At 39.3% G+C, this 12,185-nt stretch overlaps 1 protein-coding gene across 10 annotated transcripts in view; it reads right to left on the bottom strand.

The window, feature by feature from the left end:
• Window positions 1-12,185, bottom strand: part of ARB2A (ARB2 cotranscriptional regulator A) — a 363,769-nt gene that overhangs the window by 107,532 nt on the left and 244,052 nt on the right. For all 10 annotated transcript variants that reach the window (XM_084802553.1, XM_084802560.1, XM_084802551.1 and 7 more), the window contains one exon: window positions 10,018-10,102. In XM_084802553.1, coding sequence (XP_084658679.1) covers window positions 10,018-10,102 — 85 coding nt within the window. The remainder of the gene's footprint in view (window positions 1-10,017; window positions 10,103-12,185) is intronic.

Here is a 12,185-nt window from a genome sequence, read left to right as displayed (position 1 = left end):
CAACGACAAGAGAAATGATTCAGAGACTAGTCACAGAAGAGTCTTTTTGATCTAAAAAGTAAAGTTAGGATTATACAAAACTCTAGCAATTAAGTATAATTAAGAAATATTCCTCATATATTACAGTAAGTAAGTTAGCACAACAGTACAAGTCAGTTAGTTCACAGAAGACAACCTCAAAAAAAAAATCACAAAGATCATACTGCTGGTTCTTTCTGTGGGGTTAAGTACTCAACTGTATACAGGAACGTGAGATGGCAAAAATAAGCTGTGAATTTAAGAAAAGTAAATAAAGTATTATGAACGGCAAAGGTTGTTAGCATGTAGAAAAGGCTAGTCAGAACAATGCAAGCAATGCAGGGATTAACGAGCTTCATGTCTTGCTCAAGAAGATAACAAGTAGTAGCACTGTTGTGCGTAGGAATGTTGGGGTGAGGTCATGGTGAAACAACAGCTCTCTCTGTAGACTAACTACAACACAACACGCTTTTAATCATAAGATAGTCCACAGGAAACCCAGGATGTCTCAGTGGTTTAAAAAAGGAAATCCTAACTTTAGGTTTAATGATAGACCTTTCTTATTGCTGCTGGTTTTTTGTCATCGTTTTCTCCTCCTCCTCCTCCTCCTCCTCATTATTATTATTATTATTATTATTATTATTATTATTGAATTCTGTATTATTATTATTATTATTATTATTATTATTGAATTCTGTAGCCCTGACTGTCCTGGAACTCATTATATAGGCCAGGCTACCTCTCCTTCTTGAACGCTGGGATAAAATGTGTGCGCTACATGCTTGATTTCTTTTATAACTTTTAACTCTGCTCTCATACACTTGCCAAGTATAAGTAAGGACTCATGTCACAACCACAGTCAAAGACCACATAGGAATTTAGAGTTCCCAAAAGAAAGCATTTAATTTTATTTTGTAACTTCATGAGACATGAATTTCCTATAATAGCAAAAAGTATTAGGAGTGAAAACCCTATATCCCTTATCAGAAGCCTTAGCAAAGGTCAACTTTGTGTAACGTAGGTGGAGCAGTTAGCTGGGTGGGGCTAGTGACAAGACATCAAGGTGACGAGTCAGACGCATTCACAGGCAGAGATAAAGTCTAAAGACTCTGTTTATGACAACCGTGACTCAACGAAACTTTTTAGCCGAGTTCACTCCTGTTGCAGAGGAAAAGCCTCAGGGATGCACTGACATGGCATTTTCTCACAGTTTTCTATATTCAAATGTTCCCATATTCCACTTCCAAGCAGGAGGTACACCAACTAAAGGCAGGCCTCCATTTTACTGCATAGTAATGTACACAACAGAGAGGGCAGCTGGTGGCTAATGGAAGCAGAGATTTAGCACATGACTTGGGCTCAGAGAAGCGAGAAGGGGGACAAAATTCCTGTTTAAAGCAGATAACCTAAAAGTCTTCTGGGAATTATTAAAATTAACTGACTCTGGTGCTATTAATACAAGTAAATGTCCTTGAAATCTCGTCAAGAAACTCTATGAATGGAAGCAAGGGGAACAGAGACACCCATGCATTCTTTCAAAAATGAACTCTAATTTAACTTGATAAAGCTTTAGGGTTGGCACATTCCTAATTCTAGCACTTGGAAAGTCGAGGTCGCAGGTTTAGGAGTTCAAAGCCAACCTGGACTATGTAGTAAGACTCTTCAAATAAAACATACACCACCCCCACCAGACAGAACAAACAAACAAAGTCTGCACATGCACACATATCAACAGAAACTCACAAAAATGGAATAGACAAACCAAGGCATTCTCTCAGCTCGTCAAACTGAAGCCACTTCCTGAGTCACCTAACTTTGATTTCAGAGTCAAAAAGGAAACAAGCCACCTTCTGGACTCTGGAAAACAATCCCACCAGGCCAACTGGGATTAGAAAACTAAAAGCAAGATTCCACCCACCACTATTGATTACCAGTACTTATTTAAACGTAAACCTTAGTTTTTGAATATTTAATTCTACATCCACTTGCTGGGTGAACAGTGCAAAGGGTGTGCAATAGTGGCGCATGGCGCTTACATGTCTTGTTACCAGTCGTCGCATTAGCGGCAAGTATGGCGACCTGTTAGCTTCATGGTTCACATGGGTAACACTCTCTGAAATTATTTAAATCCAAGAAAGACCTTGATCTGTGTTATTTGTCATAAGTGTACATGAGGTGCAATGAAACCAACAAGCTTAAGTTTGTTATGAGGATGATTTTGAGCAGAAGATGAAATATTAAGGAATAGCCTGGCCTTCGGGGACTGAGGGTGAGGATGGCAAATACGGAAAGAGCAGAAAAAGGTAGAAGAGAGACGTTAGCGAGGGTTAAGAAGGGACCTGGCAGCTGAAGAGCGGGCGGATGAAGAGTTGAAAGCTTGTGCTCCTGGGGGCGGTGACCTAGATGGAACAAGAATTTGGACAAAGGGAGCCTAGAAACACGAAGATGGAGCAGAAAAGAAATGACAGATGTTTCTTAGTTTCCCAATAGGAAAAGAGATGAGATCCTTTCCCCTGAAACCTCCCCCCTCCCTCCGCCAAGTTTCAAAATCCCAGCATCACACATTTGGGATGCCAACCAGAATAGTGAGTAAGGTGCTTACATATTAGTTTGGAAGTGGAGTAGACAGGCTCAGAAGATAGACCAACTTCTTAATGTGGCAGAGTAATTCAAGTTATTTCCATATTATTTTACAAATTAAGAAATGCTGTGTGTTATGTCTGTGTGGGCACGTGTGTGTGTGTGTGTCTGTGTGTGTGTGTGCATGCATGTGTGTGCATTGTTTTGCTTACTCTTATATATGGAGATCAGAGGTCAGTGTTGGGTGTTGTCCTCAGTTCACCTCCCTTTTTTTTTTTTTTTTTGAGACCCAGCTTCCATGTGGACACCCGGGATCTGAACACAGGGCTGCTGCTTGCCTGACAACCATTTTAGCGACTGGGATACTTCTCAAGCCTAAGAAACTGAAACTGTAAGAAACATCTTGCATCAGTCACTATTATGCCATATGGTTACCCTAACGTCTATAAACTATTGATACATGATTTCTCCACTCACTAACACAACATTGTCAATAGTTGGGGTGAGCTACGTATAGGTGAAGGAGATATTAGCAGATGCTTTGGACAGAAATACAAAGTATCGAAGTCTCTTTCAACATCAACTTTCACACATACAAACTCTGATCTCTGATCAAATTATCTCTCAGAGTTCATAAATAGAAGCAATTTCCCTTTGGAAAGAATGATGTTTCAAGAAATGTAATGAAATAAAAAGTAAAAATTATAGTCCCTCTTTCAACATGTTGATAACCAACTTTGAATATCTTGAGATTTTATAAGTAGAAAATATGTGTACTATGTTGAGTGACTAAGGTTCACTTGGTATTTCCATTTTCGCATGAAGGATTATTGATTTTAGGTGTTCTGAATCACCCTAGAAAGTCATGCTGGTCCTTGGAAACAGCGTATTCGGGAATATTTTCCCAGTGGACAGACAGACGGTGTCTCTTACAGGTGAGTGAGGCAGGGTGAGAAATGTAGAATTGGGAAGAAACAGCTTCTGTCCTACGTGAAGCAGAGGCTGCACAGGCAGGAGACAGAACAGCACATACACCCAGGAAGGCCACACGGATGTAGGCCCGGGACGGTGGGGTTCTAAGCGCTGGGAGGACTAAGAATTTCTAGGTGAGAAGACTGGATGTCAGGGCCTAGGTGTCCTATCTAACAGGCATAACTAGTTTTAAACAATAAGTAAAAACACATTATCCAGTTATACATTTAAAAGCACCCAAAAGATAACTGGTTTTGGCATCTCAATTATTCCAGAGAAGATTTTAGTAAAAGGAAAGCTGCAGTCTTTAATAAATGGCAGATTCTTGGAAGGATTTTTCACAAATTGTTTTAGAAAGTTGTAAGACGACAACAAATGTGGTGGCTAATCAAAACTTTTGTTTTTAAAAAGTGATATTTCTAAAGTGAGACTATTTATAGCCACTGTGATCAAAACCAGAGGACACCAAATCTGATCTATGTGGGTGACAATTTACTCAGAGACGTTTCTTACACTATTCTCTCAGTGATTTTTCTCAGTGTTTCAGATTCTAGTTATTTCTAATGATTGATTCACTGGAAAAGGAATTCTCGGGGGTCAGCTTTTAGAATACCCCTGCCTCACAGAACAATGAATAGGAAAGTAGCTGCTGAGTCAAAGCTACAGGCCAGTTGCACGGCAAAGAGCCACAACCTCCAGTGCTAACAGCTACCAAAACATCACCTACCAGATTAGAATCTACCTTTCGAATGGAAGGAAGGATGCTGAGACGCTTAAACACTCAAAACTGATGCAGTATCAGTATGTGAGCTGCCTTGAATTTTTAGATGTTTACAAGATACATTATAGATTTTCAGTGTCCTAATTAATTAGAGATGTGTCTAAAAACATAATAGACAACTTAACTTGACTACACAGTCTGCATGATACCGCTTTCCAGAGGCAATTAGTGTTGATTTTTTCATGCTATCTTTAGAAAGGAAGTGATTACTTACTAACAAAAAGGAGATGGACTCTGGGGTGTCATTTCCTCAAGAGGTATTTTCAGCAAGACAGTGAATATTTAGCAAGTGTTCAGTACAAGCAATTAATATGCTCAATTTGAGTGAAGAAAAATTAGAGTTATAGTATCAGGTTGCCTCCAACCAAGATTTACCTAGTAATCGTTGACATTCCACTTTGTGTACATATAGCTTAGCAGTTAGGCGCATTTTATTAATGGTCCCTTCTACCTATGAGCTAAGAAAGGCTCATCTCAACGCAGTTCAGCTTTCTACTTCCACTTTTAGACCACAAGGTAGCCATCTGCTAGCTTTTTCTTTTCCTCTTCTGTAGATTATATTACAGCCTTCTATCAGGTATTCTGACTAGACTGACATAATAGAGAAAAGCTGCTGGAAACCACTGTAGGGGAAAGGAACAGGTTCTTGGAGGACATATGCTAATGGCATGGGTACTTAGTGAGTGCCTTAAGGTCTTCCTGGGGAGTGTGTAGGGAATGGAGTTGTAAGGAGAAGGCTCTCTCTGAGGGGTTGGCTGTAGCACGTGCACAAGCACATTGATGCCCTGATCCTTTAGACCACACACCAAACAGCAAGATCTTCTGCTCCCTCTAGAGTGTAGAGAACTTGCTAGCTACAGAACATTTACACAAAATAACCATTTTATAACATACTATGTGGACTATAAAACAAAGACCCTATTAGTCAATCATCTTTTTCTCTGCAAAACAGAGCACATAACTGACTGATTTTAATAGTGCAAAACACTTAAATTTAAAAAAGCGAGAAACTGATCATTCGACACATAGTTAAGACTTCTTAAATGCCCACTAGCTATTTCTACTAGAGCTTATTGCTGCCTTCTCCCATGCCACATCAAATCTCAGCATCAAGACATGTGGATCCTTTCCATTTATCCTCCTAGTCTCCACATTCCCTTTGGCACCACTACAGCTTACACCATTAACCCCAAACACCTGCCTTTCCATCAGGCCGGCTGAGGCTGAGGCTGAGGCTGCGGCCTCTTGCTTCTCTCTCTCTCTGTCACTCTCTCTCTTCCTCTTCCTCTTCCTCCTCCTCCTCCTCCCCCTTTCTCCTGGCCCCTTCTCTTTCTTCTTCTTTTAACTTTTCAGCTCCCAAATAGAACCCAGAACTCACTGAGTATTTACTATTTGGCGACTATATGCATGTGTACTTCTGTCTCAGAGGCAGACGACTGCTATGACGCTCAAGCTGCCTAGGCTATTCTAGAGCTATGCACCCTGGCCTGGCCTTGAACTTGTGATTCTCCTCTCGCCTCATCTGGCAGGAAATCTCCTTCTGAATTTGTTGGACTCAAACTTATGAGAAGACTCCATAGAGTACCATGTTCCACTCTAAGGGAAAATAACTCTTCAGAAGATAGCTGAGTAGTTTAGATTACTTAATACAAACTTTAGTGAGAAAAAAAAATTAAACATTTTGTTTTTGACAGTCTGCAAAGTCTTAGTGGGGTGTGGGAGTTGGGAGGGGAGCAAAGGTGGAAACAGATAATCTTCAGTGACTTCTGAAATGTCTTTCTAGAATGAATTGTCTTAAAGGTCCACAGTATTAGAAGGTGAGCCTCTTAAGACTTTACCCTAAGTAAACGCATTAAGGTGTTGCTGTACAGGTCCAGTGACCACCAGAGTCAAATTCTGCGGCAGTAACGAACCTGCCTGTGGAGTAAACTATCCCTGCTCAACACTCGTTTATCATCTCAGTTTCTGAGGGTCAGAAATCTGAACCTAGAGTAGCTGAATGATTTTGTGTGGGATAATTCGCAAGGCAACAGTCAACCCAGGGTTACAATTGAGTCATTCCTCAACTTGGGGAGAATCCTCTTTCCAGGTCATTCATGCGGCTGTTGGACGACCTCAAGTCCTTATTGTCTTTTTCCAGACACCAGTGTTTGCCATGCCAGTTTCTGCATCGATCAGGTAGTAGCAGAGCAGCTGGCTTTCATCAGAGTGAGCAGGAATGGACAAGGGAGCCTGAGGTCGGCCTGCACGCCCTGGCTTTACCATGTTCCCTATTGTCTCTCAGCAGCAGGCTTGATAGAACAGTGGGGTGCCCTTTTGAAAGTTTGTGGATGCCTGCTAGGTGACAGCACCTGATGGAGCTGAAACAGTGTGTCCTCTAAGCCAGTGTTTACCATACAGAGATACTTATTTTTGATCTAGGAATGAAGGGATAGCAGTGGGCCTAACCTCTCTAACTGTTACCCACAGTGATCAACTAATAAAACAGCTGCTTCCTGTTGCTATGACTCCAGGCTCATCTGGTCTAAGGTCTTGGTTCCACAAGAAGGAATATTTTACTAGTTCTAGAAAAAGGATGCCATAGAAAGGAAAACTGACACCACCACTTTGATTTCCTGCTATTCCTATCTTAATGATGGATCCTTATTTCTAAGTGAAAACTGAGTTGCTCCTATGTGATGGGTAAGGAAGAATTCCTCTGTTTGGTAGTTTGAATGAGAATGGTCCGAACAAGCTCATATATCTTACATGGCAGAACTGTTTGGGAAGGATTAGGAGGTGTGGCCTTGTTGGAGGATGTGTGTCACTGGGGATGGGCTTTGAGGTTTCAAAAGACTGGTGCCCCCCCAGCCCCTCGTCTCTCTGCCTCTTAGCCTCCTACTTGAGTATCAGGATGTAAGATCTCAGCTCTTCCTGCCACCATGCCTTTGCTCCACCATCATGGGTTCTAACCCTCTGAAACTGAAAGCACAAAGAAACGATTTCTTATATACGTGGCTGTGGTTGTGGAGTTGCATCCCAGCAATAGAAAAGCAAGTAAGACACTTAGCAATGTTGATATTCTCTAGACTGTGTGTTAATACTTGCTGTAATTATATTCAATGGGAGATTATAAAACACTAATTCAAGCAGGAGAGCTTTGGGACAAAGGCTGGGTCATTTTACTAGGTGAAGAATCTTAAGCAGCTGAAAGCAAAGGGAGTACTGAACACATAGTAGAAGGCAGGTATAAACATCAGCTATAGTTACATGAACAGTTTCAAAGGCTAAGAAACTAATAATATTTCTTCTTTATTTTGATATTGATACATATCAAATACATACATGTGTCTGTTTGTGGGGCCTAGGCTGGCCTGGAACTCACTACTCTTACTTAAGGACTAACCTAGACTTGCCTTGAACTTGTAATCCTGTGTACGTCAAGTATTGGAGTTAGAGATGTGAGCCATCTACTTGCCTAGATTACTTATTAAGGAGATGCAAATGACTTTACAACTGTAAATTTGTCTATTACAAAATTCTTTTTTCCTATGGTTCTCATAAGGTATATGCGAGAGGGGGTAGGGAGAGAGTATGTGTGTGTGTGTTTGGGGATGGGGTGAGGAGACAGGGGCTTGTAAGCTGGAGAGCAGAGGTCATTCCTAGTGTACACATCTGGACACTTATCTTTGATCATTTTGTGGTGTGCAGCAGTAGCTAGGAACTTCTGTTCTTCCTTCACCTGAACTTTCCTTTGGCATCTCTGACAATGGGAGCAAGAATGTGTGTAAGTCCATGATAAAGGACCCATGTAGCACAGAAAACAGAGCAATATGAAGAGAAATGATCCATCTTTGTGGACCCCAGCTCTTTCACATGAGTTCTGGCCCATCCTTATTCTTCACATCTAACTTCTGTGACTGTCTGTTCCAGGTGCTAGTGTCACAGCATCAGATGCATGTCTGACCAGCCCTCGTCAAATCAGTAAGGGAGAAAGTCCTGTCATCTATACCGATAAAACAACCTGTCTTCATTCTTTCTGTATTCTAGACTTTTGAATTTATCTGCCCACTACAACTTATTTATAACCTCAACTTAACATTTATGACATGTCTGTAGTCATTTACATATATAAACTGTTAGAAATTTTTGAACTATTCATAGTTTTAGCAAGACCCTCTTCTGCCTTCTTGTTTCAGCTTTAACTCTGTAAGTGACAGACTTTTTATGGACTATTTACTACCATGTTTTTCTCTTTTGTGTTTTGACTTCACTATTTCAAATGATCTCCCAAATATGGTGGTACGCCATTGTCTAATTAATGTTCCTTAGTTCAAGAAAGTTGGGACACACCTTATAGAGAAATGTATGTATAAGATTTGTACAGGCATGAATTACAATGCTGTTGGGCATGAATTTGAATGTAATGAGTCAACAATACATGTGATACGATGTGTGTTTAAGTAGAAACACATATAAAACAAGGAGTTTGTATTGATCGGTTGATAAAAAGGTAGCCAGAGGTTCACAGGAAACCTGCATTTCCCCTAGGGTTACTGAGTCTGTATTTGCTAGTTCTGTGATTTTTCAGTATAAAGCCACCATGAACAGCAAAAATAGGTTGTATAACATACATTTACGTATATATCATAGCGTTGGTATCACTTAGCTGTTCTATTTCTCTGATTAACTGACTGACAAACAAAACATGTGAAGTTCAGTTAAAGTTTATGTGTTAATGATAGTGATATTTAGCTATCAGCAGTTTATCACCTACAATTTGAACCAGTCACCAAATGGCTTCCTTCAAATAATAAACACATTTACTTGGTGATTAGCTGTCATCTATGACTGAGACATGGAATAGTTTGTGTTCCAAATTCCTGCTCATTTTCCAACATTCATAGCTGCAGCAAGTCAGCGGCTGTCACTAGTCATAACTAGATACCATTGCTCACTCTGTATTATCATAAAAATTACTGGGATCTGCAAAAGCCAAAATAAGGAAGCAATGACAATTGCAATGTCACTTTCCACTTAGACACTCAGATACAAACATGTTAGGTAAGAAGTTAATGCCACCCTATCATGTCTCAGATGCTTCTGGATGCATTACCGTCTCACTTCTCTGCTTTCAATGGGCCTTTACTATCTCTGAACGTCTTCAGATCCATTTTGACTCTGTTCCTTCCAATGTTGGTTCTTTTCCCTAGGATGCTACCTTGCATACCTTCCTATATCCAAATCCTGTCTTACACACAAGACAAGACTTACTACACTCAATTCTTTGCATGAAAATAAATTATCTCTAAACCATATGACTGCCTGACATGTTACAGATTAGTGCTCAGAGGAAAACATCTTTCTGAGCTTCTATACGGCTTCTGAGTTCATGGCTTTTAGGCCGTCTCATATCCCTAAGCTCCAACAAAACTGTCCCTGTTATTCTTTTTCTTTTTTTTTTTTGTCCCTGTTATTCTTAAAGTGTTTCACCCAATATCTTATTGAGTCTGCTGGTAAGCATTTTAGGCTACTTAACCAAGTTTTGGTAGTGTTTCAGATGTATGCACTATGTTATGAATAATCTGAGATAGAACAATATATTTAAATCACACAGCCGAATTCTGCCCCTCGCTATCGGGCTTTTTGACCTTAGATGCACACTCCCCCTTTCATCAAACGCATACCTGCGGATACTCGGGGACAGTCAGGCAGCATGGACTCCACCGATGTGTCTAAAGGTTCCAAGCTGGAGACCCAGTTGCAGCAGTTCTGCAATGTAACAGGCAACATGATAGTTAAATATAATTGACTTTAGGTTGAAGAGATAAATTGTCCAATAAAATAAATCACTAGAAGTAGATTTATATTCCATACATTTTAAGTTACTTTGCTTATATAAGCAGTCAGTAATTATTAATGACTACGGAAAAATTTGCCTTTTATAATTCATCAAATAATCTGTGTTGATGTTAAGACATATAACCTGTAAAAACTATGATGCTAAGAAAAGTTCGATCTGAAGGACAAATTCCTCAAGTCTGGCTGATGGACTCCCTTTTAATTTTTACTCTGACCCACTTCAATGAAGGGTGCTTCAAAATTACACACAAATACAGCCTGGTAAATTGTAGCTGTGTCTGAGGACACAAAACTTGAACATTAATGCTAAGTATCTCAGATGATGGTGATTTGTAACTTAGATAAATGAAATAATACTCTATTTCTTTTATACACTTAAATATATACCTAAATTCTGGTTTAAATATGTAATTATATAGTTTTAAAAATATTCACAACACACACACACACACACACACACACACACACACACACACACAGAAAGAATTTCCACAGAGAGATTCTATTTTAAAAGAAATCCTCCCATCAATCATGTTGGAAAAATCGGTGAATGCTATTCTGGTAAACAGTATGTATTGTGCATTTTAGATGCTTGCTGCCCTGGCTGTGCACCATGGAATCCGTTCTCACTGAGGAAGGGTCCTTGACTGGTAGATCAAGTGTCTTATTGTATTTCCTTAATTCATTCTGTCTGGAAGAAGATGTCAGCTGTGTTGCAGTGAGGAGAGAATTTCAAAGGCCCCAGTCCCCACCAATAAAGGCCGAGGAATGGCTTTTGAATAGATTTGTCAAGGCAACCCTACTGTTCTGGGACCAGAGAGAGCAGGGATAATATAAAGGAAGGGTTGCTGTATGAGATTAGAAAGTGAAGCTCACAAAGCACGGCAGATTTTTGTAAGAAACAGTGGATCAATGAAACTATTGAACTGTGTTGGGAAAAAAAAAACCATGAAAACAAACACATCTAGTAATGTTCTTAAATGCTTTTGCTCTTCTTATATTTAAAACAGATGAAATATTAATATTTTTTATGTATGACAAAAGCTTGATGGTTTGGGATGGATATATATTCTATAATGTGCACTCCTAATCTTAATTAGCAGCTGAATGTAAAATTACACAATGTGTGAGGAGAAGAAATTATAAAAGCAATAGGGCTTTAGAAGATATTTTGTACTTTTGAAATAAGTAAAATTAATATTACCATTGGTAGAATACCACATCAGAGAATTCTAGATAATGCAGAAGATTAGCACACAATTAGCCAGCTTTTATATACAATGTGACACTCGCTTGTAAGAAATAAGTATTCTCCAAAGCAGTGTCAAGATATGTAAATGGATGATTTGTTTTATCATTCATCACAGCCCCTAATAAATTCAAAAATCATGACTTCTATAGGTACTAAAAATAGGCTCCCAATGATACAGGGAGATAGCTTCAATGAAGAATGACTTTCTCTTTTTCTCCTCTTTTCTTAAACAATTCAGTCTTTTCAATGACAGCAATTAGCACTACCAACAGACAGGCAGCGATTAGGTATATATTTTAATTATTATTCATCTTACTAGTGCCTCCAAATCTGATGAAAGTTGGCTATTACCCAGGTGATATGTCAGTCTTAATACAGATCACCTACGTCTCACACATGTAAAACTGTATCTTACAGAATTTTCTAGTATTAATAAAAGTGATGGCACATTATAATCTGTAGGCAATTAATCATTTTTCTAACTCACCTTGACTCTTAAAAGCTGAACCAAGTGAACCTTACGTCCATTTTTAAAAAAGAGATCACCTTTGGCTCAAATACGGAAAGGAAAATACAGGGTACCATTTTATGATTTAAAAATTTTAGTTCTCATTTTGGCATGCGCTGAAAGCTTTGATCTCACATGCAAAAATCAAGGACAAGTGAAGCAGCCTACAGTTAAAGTGAAGATGTAAAAAAATCTTGTACATGGTCAAATATGGGGCACCAGAGTTTGTGTGA

This window comes from Acomys minous, assembly GCF_964271855.1.
Source record: "Acomys minous genome assembly, chromosome: 11".
Lineage (NCBI taxonomy): Eukaryota > Metazoa > Chordata > Mammalia > Rodentia > Muridae > Acomys > Acomys minous.
This window is presented reverse-complemented; position numbering and strand designations above follow the sequence as displayed.